This window comes from Chlorocebus sabaeus, chromosome 3 (genome assembly GCF_047675955.1).
Source record: "Chlorocebus sabaeus isolate Y175 chromosome 3, mChlSab1.0.hap1, whole genome shotgun sequence".
NCBI classification, from domain to species: Eukaryota; Metazoa; Chordata; class Mammalia; order Primates; family Cercopithecidae; genus Chlorocebus; species Chlorocebus sabaeus.
The window spans coordinates 24,453,539-24,475,482 of NC_132906.1; the positions used below are offsets into that span (position 1 = coordinate 24,453,539).

Genomic DNA, 21,944 nt, shown 5'->3' on the forward strand with positions numbered 1-21,944 from the left:
CTCCGTCTACGTTAGACGACACCGTTCTCAAGGACTGGAGCCTTGGTGGAAAGGACCCTACATTGTTCTCCTGACCACACCCACAGCCATAAAGGTTGACAAAATCGCCACTTGGATCCACGCATCCCACGCCAAGGCTGCTCCAGAGACGCCCGGACCACCTGAGACATGGAGACTCCGTCGCTCCGAGGACCCCCTCAAGATAAGACTCTCTCGTACCTAACCCTTTGCTTACTACTAGCCCTCCTTCCTCGCGTCGCTGACACCAAAAACCCCCACCAACCTTTTAACCTAACCTGGAGAGTAACTAATTTTAATACCCATGAAGTCCTATATGAGACTTCACAAATTGCCCCTGTGGGAACTTGGTTTCCTGACCTTTATCTCAACCTAGATAAAGTAGCAGGGGTAAATAACATGGAAGGGGGAATATAGAAAAAACAGGCTAGAAGGGTGTCCATAAGCCGGAACGGGTTCTATGCCTGCCCCGGATTCCGGACAGGAGAAATAAAACAAACTTGCGAGGATATAACTTCCCTGTATTGTGCTAGCTGGACTTGTGTAACTAGTAATGATAGAGAATGAAAATGGGCCACAACACCATGGTACATATCCATGTCCTTTGTTAAGCCCTGCACCAGAACCCGGTATTCGGCTGATTGGAATCTGGTCTGCATCAAATTCAAAAAAGCGGCGAAATCTGATGGCCGCTAGATGTCAGGGTTAATATGGGGCCTATATTTACACCAAAAGCCACTGTTTAGGATCCCCATCCAAATTAGACTAGCAGTCAGCCCTGCCTCAGCTCCTGTCTCAATAGGGCAAAACCCAGTTTTACCAGAAGCAAGGCCTCCTCAGCCGGAGGCCCCTCAGGGCCCCCGGCCGGAGGACCCTCAGGGCCCTCGGCCGGAGGCCCCTCAAGGCACTACCCTGCCCTTGAGTTCTCCAGGCTTAGGTGACAGGCTCCTTAATCTCATAAAAGGGCTCTTACTTTGCCTTGAACCAGACCAGGCCAGAATCCACCTCCTCTTGTTGGCTGTGCCTAGCGACAGCCCCCCCTTATTATGAGGGCATTGCCTCCACTAATAATTTCACCAACTCCACTAATCCTACTGGATGTGCATGGGATCAGCATAAAAAGCTGACCCTGGCTGAAGTTTCTGGGTCAGGAATCTGTATAGGAAAGGTGCCCACTAGCCATCAGCATCTCTGTGACAAGACTCTGACAGTGCCTAGCTCCAACCACTATTTGGTCCCTTCTGGGACAGACTGGTAGGCTTGCAACACTGGACTCACTCCCTGTGTATCCACAGCAGCGTTTAACCGCAGCACAGACTACTGCGTGTTAGTACAGGTTGTTCCCCGAGTATACTATCACTCTGGAGACTCCTTTGACCTCCGGTATGAACAGAAAGCTTACGGTAGACCCAAAAAGGAACCGGTCTCACTCACCCTCACTGTAATGCTAGGAGTGGGGGTAGCAGCTGAGGTTGGGACCGGAACAGCAGCTTTAGTACGTGGTAGCTACCATCTGCAACAACTTAGGGCAGCCATAAATAAAGACCTTAGAGCCATAGAACACTCTATTTCAAAACTTAAAGAATCTCTAACCTCTCTGTCTGAAGTTGTATTGCAAAACCGGCGAGGACTAGAAATTGTCTTCTTAAAGGAAGGCGGGCTCTGTGCAGCCCTCAAAGAACAATGTTGCTTTTACGCAGACCATTCAGGAGTGGTTAAAGATTCTATGGCAAAACTAAGAGAAAGATTAGACAAACGGAAAAAAGAAAGAGAGTCTCAACAAAATTAGTTTGAAAGCTGATACAACCAGTCTCCTTGGTTCAGTACCTTAGTCTCCACCATCTTAGGCCCCCTTATCCTACTCATGCTCATCCTGACTTTCGGGCCGTGTATACTTAACCGCTTACTCGCCTTTATTAAAGATAAGTTAAACATTGTGCAGGCTATGGTCCTAACCCAACAGTACCAAGCCCTCAGGACAAAAGAGGAGGCTCAAGATTGAGCCTCTTGGTCACAAAAAGAGGAGGGAATGAAAATAGGTTTAGAAACTTAGAAACCTTTAAACCTATAGACTTAGAAACTTAGAAGCTTAGAAACTTAGAGACTTAGAAATTTATAGACTTAGAAGCTCAGAGACTTAGAGACTTAGAAACTTAGAAGTTTAGAAAAGCCACACCAGGTGGCTATCTAAAAGCACCCACCCAACGACCAGGTGGCCATCTAAAGCACCCGCCTGATGTCCGTGTGGCTATCTAAAACACCCACCCATATTCCTGGAACTCAAACAGAAGAACAAGTCCGGGAAATACCCCGCGCGGGTTCAAACCAGGTTCAAACCAACCAATTAAAGTAAGACATCTCGCTCAGGCCATAACCTGCTCCAATCATCTTGCGCCTCAAGCTTTGTAAAATTTTGTGGTTTTTTGCCTTTATAAACTGTCTGTAACAAGCATTCGGGGTCCTGTGGCCAACTTCGGACATAGGACCCTAGCGCGCTAGCAATAAATCTCTCCACTGTGACTTCCGTGTCGAGTGGTCTCTCGCGACGACCCCTGCCCAGGAAGGAATCTAAAAACTAGGTTCCTACACTCCATTACCTAGGTTGGAGTGCAGTGGCACGATCTTGGCTCACTGCAACCTCCGCCTCCCAGGTTCAAGCAATTCTCCTGCCTCAGCCTCCTGAGTAGCTGGGACTACAGGCACACACCACCATGCCTGGCTAACTTTTGTATTTTTAGTAGAGATGGGGTTTCACCATGTTGGCCAGGCTGGTCTCGAACTCCTGACCTCAGGTGATCCACCTGCCTCAGCCTCCCAAAGTACTGGGATTACAGCATGAGCCACCGCACCCAGCTGCCCTGAGCTTTTTAATCATCAAAAAAGAATATATTAAAGATTATTTAATATTGAAACCCATGAGTCAGTTTAACTGTTGCAACTAAAAGGACTTTTGCTTTGGTTTTTAAAGCAATCAGTATGAATTGCTAGTCTGTTAAAAATTTAAAACTTGTGGAAGATAATAAAGATAGCTTGGAAATAGCATCTGGAAATACACTGGTGAGAACAGCCCTAAGCAGTTTTCAATGATGTTCTGGATACATGCAGTAAACTAAAAGATAGAGTTGGAGATTCTTTAGCTCTGGAGTTTTATGCAATAGGGGAGCCTTATGACATCCACCTCCATCATTAAAGAGACCCCAGTTTAGAAATGGGCAATGGAGCTCTATACTTAGTAAAGTAAAGTGAATCAGGGAGTGAAATCTTTTTTGATCACTTCCGATTATCCTACCTTATCTGTAAATACTGACACAATTACATCCAGAGCCGGCCATTATTAGGATCTGCAGACAGTGGCTTGGAACTAAAGCCGCAGTGCCTAGGCACACCACAAACCTTGTCTTTGCCATTATCTTGCCAGACAGAATGTCATGTGACATGCAGTTTCTGGGGCTTCCTTCCAGGTAGGAAAATGAATTATGTCACACTAACATAGGCTCTAATGAGGGGATGTAAAATTCCTGCTTTGTCAGAGCTATTAGTACAAGGGGAAAGACTGAAGCATTTACAAGTAAGTTATTTTATTACTTACAGAATTCCCATCTAAAAGTCTTCCCAAGCTTATGATTTTGTACCAAAATTGTTTCTTTTTCTTATAATTTATTTTCTGTTTGCGTATCTTCTTATATTCTATTTTTGTTTAACTAATATCACCCTATAATTCTCACATTAGTCAAGCTTATATTCAGTTCCAAAACGTTTCTAAAGTTCTCTATGAAAGGAACTTCCGTTTCTGGCCATGATGGAATAACAGGAACCACATTTAAACACCTCTAATACAGGGAAAAACATACGAAACAATGTTGTTCAGACATCAGACAATAGGAAGCACAGGACAGTGGCCCCTGAAAAGAAGAACAAAGTGAGCCTTAAGATTTTCCCAGCATGGAAAAAGTTTCCAAGCTGCAGCAGAGGAGGAGAAAACCCAAACAGAGCATGGCCATCCTCTTGAGTGGAGGAAACAGGGATGAGAAATGAAGGAAGCCCAGGTGCCTAGGATTTAGGGGGAAGACGACCAGAGCGGTGAGAACTGTATCGAGAGAACAGAGTCATTCAGGAAGAAAGCTTCAGCGGCCTTCAAAGGGTTTCCCTCAGTCTTCAGCTGAGGACCGCTCAGTGCACATGTGTGAAGAAACTACTAGAGGCTGCGGGGAAAAGTCCACCAGAAATGAGCTGGCAGAGCAATCCTTGGGGCTCACACAAGGCTGGAGATAATTCGTTCCCACCAGCTGGAGTGGAAAAATTTCATAATACATGAGCATCAAGTAAAGTACTCAGAAGACTATTTTCTCATTACTAACAAGCAAAATGAGCTCTAGATTAATTAAGCTTAAAAGTAAGCCTCAAATGGATCAAACTGTATTTAAGTAACTTAAGTCTATCCCAGGATAAAATTTAAGAATATTTAAAGGAATACAGAAATATCCAGTACACAGCAAGGTCAAATTCATGATATCCGACATATAATTAAAAAATTAGCAGCATCCAAAGAAGCCAAAAAATATGACTCATAATGAAGATGAAAATAAATTAGTAGAAACAGATCCCAAAATAAGTTACTTTAATTATTTTCCGTATGTTCAAGAAGGTAAAGGAAAGGACAGATATGGAAGATATAAAAATGACACAAAATTTCTATACATGGAGACAATAATATCCAGGTTAAAAAACATATACACTGGATGGAGTTAATGGAGCATTAGACACACACACACACACACACACACACACACAAAGAGATTAGTGAACTTGAAAACATAGCAATACAAGTTATCCAAAATGAAACAGAGAGAAAATAAATAAATAAAGCATCAGTGAGCTTAGGGACAACTTTGAATCATCAAATATACATGCACTTGGAATCCCCCAGAACCAGGGTTGGTGGGTACAGAAGATATATTTGAAGAGATGAAAGTTAAGTTTTCCAAATTTGATGGAAAGTATAAACCCATAGATCCTATAAGTTAACAAACCTCAAGCATAAGAAACAACAATGGGGCTGGGCATGGTGGGATGGCACGCCTATAATCCCAGCCCTTTGGAAGGCCAAGGCGGGCAGATCATTAGGTCAGGAGTTTGAGACCAGCCTGTCCAACATGGTGAAACCCCGTCTCTACTAAAAATACAAAAGTTAGCTGGGCATGGTGGCGTGGACCTGTAGTCCCAGCTACTCAGGAGGCTGAGGCAGGAGAATCACTTGAACCCAGGTGGTGGAGATTGCAGTGAGCAGAGATCGCATTACTGCACTCCAGCCTGGGTGACAGAGCAAGACTCTGTCTCAAAAAAAAAAAAAAAAAAAAAAAAAAAAAAAAAACAAGAAACAACAATATACATCATAATAAAATTACCTAAAACCTATAATAAAGAGAAATCTTAAGCCAGAAAAGAAATACTACTTACAAGGGAACAAAGATAAGAATGACAATAGATTTCCTCTTGGAAACAATGTGGGCCAGAAGACAGTGAAACTATCTTTAAAGTACTGAAAGAAAAAACTATCAACTTAGAATTCTGCACTCAGAGAAAAAAATCTTTTGAAAATGAAATAGACATTTTCAGACATACAGAAGCTGAAATCATTCATCACCAGCAGACTTGTGCTATTAGAAATATTTTAGGTAGACAGAAAATGATACCAAATGGAAATCTTAATCTATAAAATAGTAGGAAGAGCACTAGAAATAGTAAATATGTAGATAAATATAGCGTAATTTCACCTTTATTTAAAAAGTCCCTTTAAAAGTAATTGTTATTTACACAGATCAGTTGAAGTAAAAGGATGGTAAAAAGATATGCCATGCTAACCACTAATCAATAGGAAGCCTGTAGAAGCAATAGTAGCTATTATCTATTAATGTCAGAAAAAATAGATTTCAGAGAAAAGAATATTAGTAGGCATAAAGAAGATTACTTCATAAGGACAAAGGGATGATTAAATCAGAATGAAACAACAATCTAAATTGCTTATGAACCTAATCACAGAGTTTCACGATACTTGAAACAAAAACGGACAGAACTGAAACAAAAAGCAGAAAGGTAAAAAGTGCTTCTCTGGTTATTAAGATTAGCTTCAAACATACTTTTACTGAATTAACTCATACTGCTAAAAATGTGCTAATATTTTTCCAGGTAAATAATGCATTCAAGAAAAAGCCACTTCCATAAGCTATGCTACCTTCTCATTAGCTGCCAAATCAGGGCCAATGTGAGAGTGCGGTTTCCTTCATTGAGATCTTGTCCACCGATGCCAACCAGGGAGAACTTCGCTTGATTCTTCCCCAATTCTACCGCATAGTTACAATTCTCAAGCTGAACAAGCAGAAAGGAAAACGATTTAACGTCACCATCTTGATTATGATACATACCAGATAAATAATAAAAATAAAGATAAAAAATGAAATAAATATGGTCAGACTGAATGACTTCTCAAGTCTCAACTGGTTCTGCCATTCTAGGATTCAAAAGTAAAGAATTTTTCATCTTTCCTTAGAAACCCCTCACTTTCATAAAAAAATTCATAATGTGGAAAATCGAAATGAATTCATTATTATGAATATGTTCACCGCTATATCACACTGCATAAATGGAGAGCCATCCTTAGTTACCTACATGTAATATTTCTAAAATAGGTGAATTCACAGAGATTGATATGGAAAATTTGGAGTCTCCATCCTCTGCACACATAGCAAACGGACATGTGAACAGATATTCCTGCAGTTATGCATGGATCATTAACAGCCACAGCAATAAGAAATGCTGAGAAATGGCTGTGTCAACCCTGTTGTTTCAAAACAATGTTCCCACTGTGTTGACAGTCAACAAACTATTTGAACAAGTCAAGCTGTCAGTACAAAGCTCCAATTCTTTAGAAATTAGAATAAAGATCCTGCTGAGGGAAAAATCCCTGTGGCTCTCTGCTTGCTCTAATTATCTTAATTAGAATTTTTGCATGATAATGTTTGAAGACATCCAACATGGAATTATAAATACGTAATCGACTGAAATAATGGACACATTTTAATAAACCTATTCAGGTTTCTGATTGCTGTACTAGAATTTAATTTCTGGATAAACATTGTTTGGCTGCCTTATAAAGTATTTAGAGTGCTCCTGCAGGCTATGACTGCCTGCCTGCTGGAACATCAGAACCATCATTGTTTACCTTCTTCATATTGCCTCCCAGTTTGGGGTATGGCGGTTTGTTTACTCTGTTCCAGTCAACAGGAACTTTAATCTTTTCATAGAGCTGGAAGATGACCAGGGCATCTGATAAGTCACTGAACAAAACAAACACAAAAGGATTCTCAGATATCCCACATTTATTCAGGGCCTACAATGGGCCAGACACTTTCTTACATATTAGTTCAGAGAATATTCACAACAACCCTGCACACTGGTAGTCATAGCTCCATCTATAGAGGCCAAACCCCTGCAACACGCAATTCACCTGTATAACAAACCTGCACATCTACCCCTGTACCTAAAGGTTTAAAAATTGTAAAACTAAGTAAATGTAAAAGAAATGTTAAAAAAACAAAACGAAGATGGCTTTAACAAGTGGCGTAGGAGACGCTTCACCACAAACTTAACATCTGTTGTTTTGCCTGCTTGTGAGCAGATTATACGTATGATCACTTATGACATAGAGTAAATGTTTCATTTTGTTGAGGTACGATTTACATATTGAGCACACAGTGAGACTGATGTATGTAGGTGAGTTTTTCAGCTGAATAGCCAACATCTGAAGCTCAACTTGGCACTTTTCCCCTTCCATCAAGGTATGCACATTTTGTGAAGAGAATGCACATCATGGTGGTATTTGGAATCCTATGGCTCTTTCGAGGTCTCTATCTTACATTAGAATGAGTTCCCAAATATTCCTACCTGTACAAATGATTGACTCTAGGGTTAACACCCAGGGAGTTCATCCAGTTCCTAAATGTCCGCTCTTCTCTCGTCTCACCTAGATGAAGGAAGATGGGTTATCTTTTGGGATGGAAGAAAACATGCCTTTTTTTATGACCAAAGTTTAACTAAAGAGGATGCAATAAAAACTGAAAATAGAATGACAGAAAGAAATAAAATAAACCCTATTGGGTTTGGGTGAGGGTTCTTATACGGTGTTAATTTTTCTTTTCCATTTCAATTCCACATGTATTTCTATAGCATCTATTAGTAGTGTGTGGAATCCTGTGTGGGGTAGCTGTTCAGTTGCCTCTCAAAGGCTTACCTTCTTGCTGGAAAAAACAGGACTTTTAGGCATCAAACAGAGATCATACAAGCTACAGAACTCACTTAGGAGATAGATATATCTGTTATTTGAGCTGAGACAGGGAAAAGAACAGTATGGACTGAATTTGGAAGGGGTGGAATTTGAACTTGCCCTTGGATAGCTAGCAAAATCTGGATCAGAAAAAGGAAAGAGTAGGGGATTTGGGGAGATAGAAAGGGGTGGGAGTAGAAGACAGTATAAATATGCATATAAAGGGAGCAACAGGCAAGGTCTCTATTAAGAACATCAGGAACTGGTTTGATCAAGGGTCTGTATTGTACAGCCCAATGAGATAACCCTATCTGGAAGAAGGAGTCAGAATTGGAGATTTTATTTATTTATTTATGTTTTTTTGAGACAGAGTCTCACTGTCTCCCAGGCTGGAGTGCAGTAGTGCGATCTCGGCTCACTGCAAGCTCCGCCTCCCAGGTTCACGCCATTCTCCTGCCTCAGCCTCCCAAGGAGCTGGGACTACAGGCGCCCGCCACCACGCCAGGCTAATTTTTTGTATTTTTTTAGAGAGACAGGGTTTCAATCTTTGGATACCAGGTAGCACATTTTAGTTGACATATTAGACAATGGCAGTCATTATGGCTTTGTAAAATTACTACAATACATTCTTGAGCAAGGCAGAGATATAATAAAATCAGTACTGGGATGTGCCTGGCAGCAGTGTGCAGAATCACTGAAAGGCGATATGCATTTGAATTAAACACGGCAGAGGGCAGAGTGTTTGACATTAGCATGTGGGATACACTCAAGCATTTGATAAATGGAGGCTCCAAGATCCATTAAAATAATTGGTGTATGAGGTAATGAGTTTGGAAGAGCAGAAAATAAATGTAACAATTGAGAAAATGTTCCAAAGGAAGAATTATTAGTATTTACTGATTTAGTGGATGTAGGGATGAAGGATAGGAAGATACAGTAGGATCCAAGGTCTTTAGTTTTGGTGACTAAAGAAAAAAAAATGGTATGATTAATGGAAATGGAGCATTTCTAAAAGAGGGCAAATGGGATGGGAGGTGGGCTGGAAAGGCAATGGTTGGGGGTGGGAGGGAAAATAATCAATTCTGTTTTGCATATGCTGCACCTCAAATGATAGCCAAGGACCCAAACAGGAATATTCTAGAAGCAGCTGAAATGGGTGATTAGTGGGCTGGATATATAGATTTGGGAGTCAACAAAATGCACAGAACCCCCTGACCATAATTCAGCAAATGACACAAATGCAGGAGTGTGGAAGCACGATTATGCAGCATTTCTAGTGAGAGTAAAGTGCTGTGGAGAAGGATCAACTCATACTTCAGATCTGAATCTCCTTGCTTGCGTGACATTCATTTAACATTAATTGACCTTTTTGTCTCAATATTGGGACTAGTTCATGACTTTTTTTAAAAAATCAAGTAAACATCTCTGGCACCTCTACCTGGTAGAATCTAATTAAAGCTACATGTTTTTTGTTGAATCTTAGAGCATTAACCTGAAAAATACAACTGTTAGGGATTCTGCCTCAAAATACTTTTCTGTACCTGCCATAAGAAACAAAACAAACCAAAACTCAGTAAGCATATCCCGGCATACATTAAATATCATTTTTTGATAATGAATGGTGGCAGTTTCTTGCCTCTAGGAATCAACACAGTCCATTAAGTACATAAATTATCTTTTTGAAACTCCGGATTTATTTCATCTAATAATTAAATGCATTATCTTTCCTAAAACATTTAATTCTGATAACGGACGAAGTCTTTGTATAATGGACATGATATAATGGTATTTAATTACTCCTGCTTGGCTGAAATTGACTTGATGAATCTATTTATTCTCTTTGTTGCATACCAGAGAATTAATGGCCTGTTTGCACGTGCAAATAGTTTATATTTGCTTAGGAAGTGAGTTTGAATTGCCATTGAATTAGAACTGTGAGTGCCTTTCCCCATCTTAAGCAAGTAGTTTGCAGTTAGTTACCTTCAAGAGCCCCCCAGTCAATGTCCTGGTTCTCTGGTTTGTGTAGGGCAGGGTATCTGTTAAAGAGGTTGGCAATAAAAGCCAAGTTCAACTTGGGGTTCCCTCGGACAACATCTGTGGCTGTGACAAACTGCCGGCAGCCCAGCCTCTCCGCCTGCTGCAACATGCATTCTGCCCTCTGGATGTCATCCTTCTCCTGCAATGCAAAAGGATTCTCAGGGCCGGATCAAGACTCTCCATGCACAAAGCAGATTGCATAATGTGAAAAGAAATGGGAATCTCACTGAAACCATTAGTGTCTATCTCAGGCAGAACTTAATAACAGCACATTGTTGCCTACACGCACCTGCACCAAAATCAGAAAGTCACAAGTAAAAGGAATCTCAGAGGTTAAGTAACGAAGAGCTCTCATCTCCATTATCAAACTATTTCAGATGAATGGTTGGTTGCCTTGTTTCAAAAGAGATGTAGTAGATTCCGAAAATTTATCATTTGAGTTTATCTTAATTATTTCCAACCATTAAGATTCCTTTTTATTTTTTCTTGCACAGATGTCATGAGATTGTCTATCAAAAAATTTGGTTTATTAGTTTATATTCCCATAACCAGTTCACAAAAGATATTTACACTTGCCAATAAGAGCATGTGATTAGCATAACCACTGTCTCCACAATGAGTTGGTATACTTGCAACCCAAACAAAATAAATTTTATCAGTTAACCTACATATTGTTATTGATAAATATATAATATCAATTTTATTTTTGCAGACTTCAGATTTTGAACCACTCAATGTGCTCAAATAAGTCTGGAGAATCTCCAGCCATTTGTAAGCGACTCTTAAAACAACACTAAAATTTTGTTGAAATATGGCCCACTGTCTTTAAAGTATATGAAACCACCAATTTTCAGAAAACAAAACTTTAAATTAGGATTATTTCTCAATATGACACTTTACTAGGCCGGGCTTGGTGGTTCATGCCTGTAATCCCAGCACTTTGCGGGGCCAAGGCGGGCAGATCACGAGATCAGGAGATCGAGACCATCCTGGCTAACACGGTGAAACCCCGTCTCTACTAAAAATACAAAAAACTAGCCGGGCGAGGTGGCAGGTGCCTATAGTCCCAGCTACTCATGAGGCTGAGCCAGGAGAATGGCAGAATGGCGTGAACCCGGGAGGCAGAGCTGGCAGTGAGCCAAGATCTTGCCACTGCACTCTAGCCTGGGTGACAGAGCAAGACTGTCTAAAAATAAAAAATAAAAAAAAATGACACTTTACTAGATAACACTACACATTATGCATTTTATGAGCTTCTCATCTACTTTTACTCTGCTTCTCATTAGGAATCAATGGACTTCAATATGAACTCACTGGATTTAACTCCAATGATATTAAATGAGGCACACAAACAGGCAAAGTGACTTCTCAAGATCAATATTAAAGTGGCAGCAAAACAGAGGTTTCATTATAACATTCAGACCCATGTGGGGTTATAGAGTCTACTAAAAGATGAACGTATACAGAAGTGCCTAGCATGCTGGATGGCGTTTAATTACTATTGGTTTCTTTCTTTAATGTTCTATTTCCAGATTCAGTTTTCATCAATTATTATCCCAAACTGCCCACAGTTGTACAGTTTTAACAGGGCTTTAGGCAGAAATGCCCAGTCATGGAACTCCAGAGTCTGGGCCACACAGGGCAACGGAACTGCCAACATGAAAGCAGCATCGTGTTCTCCAAACACAACCGGGACCTGGTCTTACCCGTAGTCCTGACATGTCGATAACAACAGCAGGAACGCCTTCTTCATCTCCTTTTGGAGCCACCTGCTCAAGCAGGTGGTAATAAGCTTTTGAGTCCTGTGAGAAATTAAGAAATTCCAATTTCAGAATAGCACAGCTAATTACATACTTAGCACAACAATGATTTCCCAAAAGCAAACATTTTATTTCACATTCAGCTATCATTCAAGAATGTAACTTAATTAACAAAGCTAGAAACATTCACTAATTTGAATGTTCTATGTGTCTCTTTACATATCACATTTGTTTTTCTTTTTAAAAGGAGTGTAACAATAAAATAGACAAGATATGCACAAAAGTCACCCTAAAGAAGTGGATATTATTCTGTTGTCTTTAGGGGAGAAAAACAACTTATTTACATGTATTAAATTGTATACAGGAAAATATATATATATACCTTTATATTGCTGTAGAAGTCAGTCAGCTAAGGTTTAATTAAAAAAAAAGTGACAGAAAAAGGAAGCAGAAGTTTAAAGCAGAGTTTAAAAATACATTTAAATGAACAATCAGCAAGAGAAAAATAAAGATGTCAAAGACAGAAGACTGAAGCATTAACAAGCAATCTTTATGTAAAAGGAGAAATATTAAGATAAGTGCATTTCATGTTTATCTAGAAGCTAGAAAAATGGTTCAATTTAGTTATAGCAGATTAGATACAGGTATTGAATTCTCAAACTTTCTTAGATTCTGAAAATATGCTTATTTACAAAAAGAATTCTCAGAATTATAGTCTTAAAATATAAATTTATTTTTAGTCAGTGAAAGCATACAGATTTTCAGGTAGTTTATTTAAATCATTTAATAGCATCTCAATTTCTCTTAAACATTGAAAAATCAGCTGCTATTTTTTTTCTACAACTGGTTAAGGTAGGTAAGGCCTGGGCAGAGGAGAGGTACGCTCCCACTTTTGGCATCAGAAAGATGAGAACCAGAGAGTGTGAGCCATTGATGTTGCACCTGGGAAAACTGATCTTCATCTCTCTTCTTTCTACCCTCCCTTCTCTGACTTTTCACTGTAGCTATTTTGAAGTCAGTGACAGTCACATACAGGTGTTAGGCACCAATACCATCTGCTTACCCCGGGTTACATCTTTTTAGTTTGGCTGAGAGTAACCTCATTTCACCTGACTCTTATGAGCCTTTCTCACTCGCTCTAGCCTGGGTGTTCTCCTTGCCTTTGCCAATTCTACATGATTTAAAGACATCACCCAAGGTTACTGGCTCCTCAGACATACACATGACAGTGCGGTCAGTCGCTGTGCAGCTGCTGCCGGAGAACAGGCACAACACTGCATAAGTAAGTGCTCATCTGGCCAGTTCCCATCTCATTCAGACACTTCCCAAAGCACAAAATGGTTGTTCTAGAGAACACAGCCATTTAATGATAGGAAATTAGGTAAATTTACAGCTGAGATCAGACAGCCTCATTTTGGCTGAAATGTTTTACAACTGCAGAGCTTAACTGTTGAACACCAAGGGAGATCATGATAGCCAGCTCCTGTTAAACCCCAGTTCAGTTGGTGGTGCTAGAAAAATGTCAATAACCCACGAAAGATGCATAGTTAGAAAGACGGATTTAGCTTAGATCCTAATAAATGGGTGCTTTCCATCTAGAAGCTTGACTCTGGGCCGGGCGTGGTGGCTCAAGCCTGTAATCCCAGCACTTTGGGAGGCCGAGACGGGCGGATCACGAGGTCAGGTGATCGAGACCATCCTGGCTAACACGGTGAAACCCCATCTCTACTAATAAAAAATACAAAAAACTAGCCGCGCGTGGTGGCAGGCGCCTGTAGTCCCAGCTACTCAAGAGGCTGAGGCAGGAGAATGGCGTGAACCCGGGAGGCGGAGCTTGCAGCGAGCCCAGCTCAAAACAAACAAACAAAAAAAAAAAACAACAAAAAAAGAAGCTTGACTCTGACTGGCACAGTGCCTGACACACCCTGAGTTCTAAATGCCACTGAATGCACGTCGTGCGGCAGTGGGAAACTGTTACTCAGAAAATTACAGGCCTAGGTGTACTCCTGTTGAGTCATGTGAACTTTCCTCTGACTCTTTCTCTTTGGGGAAAAATTATTTAACTTTTGAGAAAGTGGAGACTGAAGTATTTTCCTGGTGTTGCATCCCAGCATCTCCTCTCTTTCCTTCTAGGGACCGCTTTCCACTCCTTTCTGCTCCTTAACCACTTTCTATCTTCATCCATCTGTCATCATGGCCAACAGCTGTTTTCTTTCACCTTGACATGGAACTTTTCATATACTTGAAAACTACAGTGTATTCCTGCCTCAGCCTTTCCCCTATGGACCTCTTTGTCTCTTTATCTGTAAAATGAGAGGATGATAACCCTTACCTCATGGGGTTGTTGTAAGGATTCAATAAGAGAATACACATATAAATCAGTTGGAACAGTGCCTGGCATGTTGCAGACACCATGTTTGCTATTATTAGTGTAACTAGAAGAGTCATCTTCATTTAATTTTTTAAAATGAATTCCCATCTGCTGCTCCCATTTATGAAACCAGAGACATTACAGACCTACATATATTCCCTTTACTTGGACAGCAGACTGTTCTCTTGCTCTTCCTCTAGCTCACCTTTGTCCCTCTACTTCCTGATATGGAAACTCCAATTGAGACGCAGCACTAGGACTCTGGGCAGATCTGTGTGTGGCCCAGGACTAGAGCAGCAGATGGGCTCTTAAGGACAGTGAGCACCTCCAAAACAGCACCAGACTAACCCTGGAGCTTCTGAAGAGACGAAGCCCCAAATCTTTGTCTTTTCTTTATTAATGCCCAAATGCCCCTTCACTGCTGCAAAGAGTCATGTTCAAACAACGCTCCTCCTACCTTGATGTCAGTACTGAAGTTGCCAATTTTGTTGCAGCCTGCATTTTCCAGGTGGTAATTAGCCCACCTCAGCAACAGCTCTTCAGGGGAGAGTTTCATCAAATCTTCCAGGCTCTCACCTTCTCTCAAAAGAGCAATCAGAGCTAAAGAAGCACAAAAAAACAAAGAAAAATAAATGCAGTGATATTGGTGGAGGGAGGGCTTGGTTATAGCTTCCTTTTTTTTTTTTTCGTGATGGAGTCTTGCTCTGTTGCCCAGGCTGGAGTGCAGTGGTGTGATCTCGGCTCACTGCAAGCTCCGCCTCCCGAGTTCACGCCATTCTCCTGCCTCAGCCTCCAGAGTAGCTGGAACTACAGGCACCTGCCACTACGCCCAGCTAATTTTTTGTATTTTTAGTAGAGACAGGGTTTCACTGTGTTAGCCAGGATGGTCTCGATCTCCTGACCTCACGATCTGCCCACCACAGCCTCCCAAAGTGCTGGGATTACAGACATGAGTCACTGCTCCCAGCTGGGCTTGTTTGTAACTTTCATTGAGCTCTGCTAAAAAGCTAAAGATAGCAATGTTACCTCTTTGGGGTAAAGGTTCTTGTAGCCTTTCCCAAGGATTAAATATTTTATTATTATTCCCTTAAAAGAGGTGTAAGCTATTGTGAGCTTATTTATTGTCCCCATTTTTCAGATGGAGAAAACAAGGCACAGTGAATCTCAATGCTATGTTTAAGAATATTTGGGCAGAGCCATAAAAATAACCAAGGCTATGGCTCGGATGTTTTGCTGGGTCTGTCAAACCACATTCCACAATATTACAACACTTTGGCTTTTAAGAGATCAATTTTGTAATAATAACAATGTTCTCTTGTCTATTCCCATAGGTGTTTTATATTTCAAGTGCTTACCTGCCTAATTATAGCAACTCTCTAATGTAATCAACTCTCCTCTACGTTTTCCCAGACAAGTAAATATTTTTTGCTTAGCTAGAAGGTTTAAATTTAGCTGAGGTCATTATTTGAAGATCAATATTCTTTCTCAGAGGTTCTAGGATCCCTATTTCCTCTCCCCCACCTTCTTTATATTATTTTTAATACATTGGTTTTTAAATAACATTTCAGGATTCTTCATTGGTTATTGTGATTTGGACATACAAATAAAAAGTATGTGTAACTAAAGACTAGAACTTGGCTACAGATTTCATATTGGTAGGATTCCTACCTGAAAACTAAAAGATAACATCGTGTTTTGTATGATACTTACCAAGGTTGGCTACCTCTGTCTAAGCCATGGGGCTGTCACTGTTTAAACACAGATAAGATGCTAAGAGAAGACACAATAAGATTGACAGCTACATATTTAGTTGAGAACTCTGAAACCCTAAATGGAATTTTCTACAGTCTTTAAAAATTTTTATTCTATCCTGTATAGATTTAAGGTGTATAACGTGACGTTTTGATATATTTATCTTGGTAGACACATACATAGTAAGGTGGTTACTGTTGGTCAAGCAAATTAACATACCCACATCTCATATCGTTTCCTTCCTTCCTTCCTTCCTTCCTTCCTTCCTTCCTTCCTTCCTTCCTTCCTTCCTTCCTCCCTCCCTCCCTCCCTTCTTTTCTTCTTTTTCTTTCTTTTTTTTTGTAGGAAGAGTACCTGAAATCTACTTTCTTGGCAAATTACAGTATACAGCACAATATTATTAACTATAGCCCTCACGCTGTTTAGATTTCCACTTATTCATCCCATATAATTGCAACCTTGAACTCTTTGACCTATACCTTCCTCTATAGTTTTGATAAGAAATAGACCAAGTTCCTCCTAATCTGGTACCATCACTATAGTATATGAATGTGAGTTGCTTGCTTCACAAAATGCAAGTTAAAAGTCCTCTTATTTGTTACAAAGTATCTGAAGGCAAAGTGAGCTCTGAAGAAACCTCTTGAGGTTACAGTGCCAAATATTCAAGACTGAGCCCCATGCTCCAAACAAGCATTATTGTTAGTCTGTGGTCTTAAAAAGCTTTTGCTCTATCATTAACAAATGTCTGGTCTGGGTGTCTAGAATCTGTTACATGAACACCACGGAATCAATATAACCGTGTAGTTTTCAAAACTTGAGAATTTCTGACATCTTCCTCCTACAGTCCCCAACACATAAGTTATTAGAAAGCTGTGTCATGACCTTTGGGACTTGCTCTTACCTTCATTTCTGCTGAGTTCGATGTCAGCAAATAACCCAATCTTGATGACTTGCCACAGAAGTCCCAGGACCAGATAAGGCTTCCCCTCCTTCAGGTCCTCAGCCCCTATGTTGACCACATGGCACCCAATGGCTGAGGCAGAGTTCAGAGCCAAGTTCAGATTTTCCTGAGGGAGAAAAAGTATGCAAGTTTTTGTTCTATGACTTTGTAGATGTCAAACAATACTGATGGCAACAGCAACAATGTTTTCCTTCTGTGAAGGTCACAGGTTTAGAGTCATGGTCTTCACTCATTTTAACATTGAAAAAAAAACAGTGACTCATAACCAGAAGAGAAAATCCAGTAACCCAGACACTGCAGTGGTCCATTCAATCAAGCCAGCACCGTAACTTGAAGGCCCATTCTGGTTGGTATGAGATTAATGAGGCCTATATTTTTCCATCTTGCTCTGTGATGAAGCTGACACACACAACATCTCTACTGGCCAACAATAAAGGGGCACCTTTGAGGAAGTCATTGTCCTGTCACTGGCCATCATGAACAAGATGATTGTTGATGTAAATCAAGATCATAAAAGAGAGTAGCAGAAGAGGTTTTTGACTTGCAGATTGGGTGTTAAGAAAATGAAAAAGGCTGGGCACGGTGGCTCATACCTGTAATCCCAGCACTTTGAGAGGTCAAGGCGGGTGGATCAACTAAGGTCAGTAGTTTGAGACCAGTCTGACCAACATGGTGAAACCCCATTTCTACTAAAAATATAAAAATCAGCTGGGTGTGGTGGCACATGCCTGTAATCCCAGCTACTCAGGAGGCTGAGGCAGGAGAATCTCTTGAACCCAGGAGGCAGAAGTTGCAGTGAGCCGAGATCGCGCCATTGCACTCCAGCCTGGGCGACAAGAGTGAAATTCTATCTCAAAAAAAAAAAAAAAATGAAAATGAAAAATAGATACAATTAAAATTCCTGGAAAAGATGGAGTGGTTTTTACTAGGTCGATTTGTTGAGTATCCATAATAATGAGGGAACCCGAGTATACACACACACACTCATAGAGTCTATGTTCTCATGAGTAACAACAATGCAGGTAATGTAACTCACATATAGTCGGGATAGAGTCAAGGAAGTTTTCAGTCCAGACTCTCTATGTACTATTCTTGGGTTTAAAAAGGAAGAGATATCAGTGTCAGAGATGTATAGAAATTGTTTTAATTGACAAATTAAAAACAAAGCAAAGGCTACCAGTGAATTAGGAAAAGAACTATCAGAAGAAAAGTGGGTCCTTGTTCTAGTGCTCAAATGATGAGTGAAAAATACTGTTTCTATATATGGTCAAGATTATGAGTAAATTTAACATTAAATGCATTCATACGTATTTAATCATTGTTCTCAATTTGGTTCATTTCCATTTTTAAAGTACACAAGGTTGCTTAAATCCACACAGGAGATAATGTATTGTTCATGATTTAAGAAGTTAGATATGGTTTCTTAGCAAGATAATTACAATAATGTTAAAATATTGGAACACTACACAGAAATACACTTACTGCTGGTTACTATTCCAGTTAATCAACAAATTGATGGAATAAAAGCAAGTTATATCTATTATACTCGTGGCTGTGGCCAATATTGCTATGAAGGCTGCCAGAGTACTTCCCATTTTTCACCCCTTGCTTCTTAGAAAGGCTTATGTTTTCAGCTGAAATGCTATTTATTTGGCATCAAATCAAAGATAAATTGCTAAGAAAAGCTTGAGTTAAAACTTTAGCCAAAGTGAATTTTATTCCTAAGTGGCCAAAACAAAACATACAAAGCCCCAGCTGCTACCACTCCAGCAGTCTCCCTTCCTTGCTTCTCAGAAATGTATCCCTTTATCCCTGAAGTATGACTAGTCACCAGCCCAAAGCCCGGGTTTTGGGAATGATGTCTGAGCCCCTGAAAAAGGCTGACTCAGCAGTTATGATGCTCATTGATGCCAAACAAATCCTGTATTACGGTAATGGTGGGAAGATATACCTGAATGGTGAAAGGGGTGAGCTTCTTTTTGTTGATGGTTCTTTCATCAATTGTGTCTGGCACTGACAGGTTGATCATTTTACTGAAAGAGAAACACTTAAATTAAAGAAAGCTGTCTTCTGAATAACAGAGCCCCGTAACATTGAATTTAAATTCTAGCAAGACCATAATCAAAGAAGACAGCAACAGACTCTGTGATGTTTAGACATAAAATCAGTTATGCCATTTGACTAGACTCAAACTATCTGCGGGAAAGGTGAATACTACTGAAGCCATATTAATATATTGAGGCTGGAAATGAGGACCCCACTTCATTCTCTCACCTAAACAGCTGCAAAATTATCCTGATTTTCTTAGCACATTAGGAAATTCTGGGTGGATAACCAAAGTAATTCTACCATAAATACTTTATTTTCTTAGCCATGAAAACTGTCCACATTATATAAAAGACTATCTATAAAATTCTGAGCTTACATAATACCTACATTTCTATTTGACACCAGACCAAACTTTATATCTTCAGCTAATCATGTTATAATCAAAAAATTATAACATTTTTATATTCTTCTCAGTGCCCTAGGCTGACTACCAATGAGTCACAGGGGTCTTAGAAGGTAAAACTAGGAGATTGAGGGAAGACCATGGGGGGCCTTGGATAGCAACCTAAAAACTAGAATTTTCATTTTTTTTAAATAGCAATTGAACCTTTTAAAAATGAATTATCAGGACAAACTCTGATAAATAAAATATCAAAAGTAGAAATTGCTCTGGTCAGAGCAGAGGAGAAAGTTCAAATGTCTTGCCCACCCATCGTTTCCTTTAAGTCCTGAGTCCCCCACATATTGAGCGCCTCAAGTCATCTTACTTACAGCATGGCCTGTGATGACAGAGAACCTGCTGAAGCAAGAGCTACAGAGGGATTTTCAAAGACACCATGCTGCATTGACCAGCACCGTATTTAGAGGCCTCCTGTGGATAGGATGCATTCCCCCTTTTCCAGGTGTCCTCAATGTTTGAGTTGTGGATTTCTGTGCCCCACTCAAAGGTTTCTTTGCTTAAGGACCACAGTTTAAGGACTCCTTCCATCATCCTGCTGCTGTTATCAATTCTATCTGCTTTCATGGTGAGCCATGCTCAGATGAAGCAAGCAGCATATATTCTAAAAATATATAACCAGGAAAATTGTCCTCATTATATAAAAGACTATCTATGTACTTCTGAGCTTGTATAATGTCTACATTTCTATTTGATGCCTGATCCACCTTTATACTTTTAACTTGTCATCAGATAAACTTTTTAATGTCCGTCTATAGTCATTATTTAATCAGTACTTTACAAATTTTCCTCACTTAATTATCTAATACATTGATTAGACATCTAATGCTTTTGGCTTGGTGTTACTATACCTTCCATGTTTATCTCTATAATGTGTATCCCTCCCCTCCACTCAAGTAGCAATTTTACATTTCTCATTATAAATTGTTTTTGAATTTCGTTTGCTGTCCTGGACCTGGCCAAGTGTAAGTGCAGAAAAGCCTTGTAGGTGCAGCTGAGCACCAAACAACGTTGGCCTAGGATAAATACAATTAATTGTTGATGGTCTAGAAAATGGGCAATTCTTTGGCAACCAAGAAAGAAGTATTATTTACCAAAGGACAATGCCATCTCCAACAGCATTAAAGAGATCATTCGTGTTTGGATTCATTGGGATGACATGCCGACAGTCAGGATCATTTTCCAGGGCTTTGTTTATCCAGTTGACAAAGGCATACTTTTCTTCCTCTGCAAGTAAATGATTAAAGTGGCTCATTTGCAAAGTGAAACTCTATTATAAACAAAATTATGATGTGGATCTTAAATTCTCATTCCCAGCAGAAAGATGTGAGTTTATTCAGTCCATTATCTTATCATCTCATATTTATTAACATTTAAAAATCTCAGCGCACTTGGGAAATAGGCATTGAGTCTATGTTTACTCCAAGTCATAAAACATAAAGCAAACAGATATAAAAACTCTCTATTTCTTTTTTTTTTTTTTTTTTGAGATGAAGTCTCGCACTGTTGCCCAGACTGGAGTGTAGTGGTGCGAGCTCGGCTCACTGCAAGCTCCGCCTCCTGGGTTCACGCCATTCTTCTGCCTCAGCTTCCTGAGTAGCTGGGACTACAGGTGCCCGCCACAATGCCCAGCTAATTTTTTGTATTTTTAGTAGAGACGGGGTTTCACCGTATTAGCCAGGACAGTCTTGATCTCCTGACCTCATGATCCACCCACCTCAGCCTCCCAAAGTGCTGGGATTGCAGGCCGCACTGGCCAAAACTATCTATTTCTATATATATGCATAATCCAGATATATATTTATATTTAGAAGCAAATATATACATATGTTTATTTTCTATATATAAATACATAAATAATAAAAAATATTTTATTTATATGTGTGTATATATATGTACACATGCACATATAAATACAAATGTGATCTAATTCTTACAGGACAAAACTCAGGATTCTTCTTTTAGCTCTGCTGGTTTAAATGCTGGATCACTGTGGACAATCCTTATTGTATTTCTGAGTTTCTTGATACAATTATAATTAAATTGCTATAAAACAAAATCATTTGGATGTACTCTTTTTTTCCTATCAGTAAAGCTGCTAGAAAGTGATTTTTAGATGTTTTAATAAAAGCTCAAGTTACGTCTTCATAGACTAGCACTGTGTTTCCCAAACTGTCTTTGAAAACAGTGGTGTCCCTCAGAGAAATCTTGAGTCATAA

At 39.8% G+C, this 21,944-nt stretch overlaps 1 protein-coding gene across 1 annotated transcript in view; it reads right to left on the reverse strand.

Moving 5' to 3' along the window:
* Positions 1-21,944, reverse strand: part of LCP1 (lymphocyte cytosolic protein 1) — a 65,826-nt gene that overhangs the window by 18,096 nt on the left and 25,786 nt on the right. The window contains exons 6-14 of the mRNA XM_007960358.3: positions 20,820-20,952; positions 19,171-19,252; positions 17,160-17,325; positions 14,964-15,106; positions 12,082-12,177; positions 10,319-10,514; positions 7,960-8,038; positions 7,238-7,352; positions 6,251-6,384 (exon numbers count right to left, since the gene is read on the reverse strand). Coding sequence (XP_007958549.1) covers positions 6,251-6,384; positions 7,238-7,352; positions 7,960-8,038; positions 10,319-10,514; positions 12,082-12,177; positions 14,964-15,106; positions 17,160-17,325; positions 19,171-19,252; positions 20,820-20,952 — 1,144 coding nt within the window. The remainder of the gene's footprint in view (positions 1-6,250; positions 6,385-7,237; positions 7,353-7,959; positions 8,039-10,318; positions 10,515-12,081; positions 12,178-14,963; positions 15,107-17,159; positions 17,326-19,170; positions 19,253-20,819; positions 20,953-21,944) is intronic.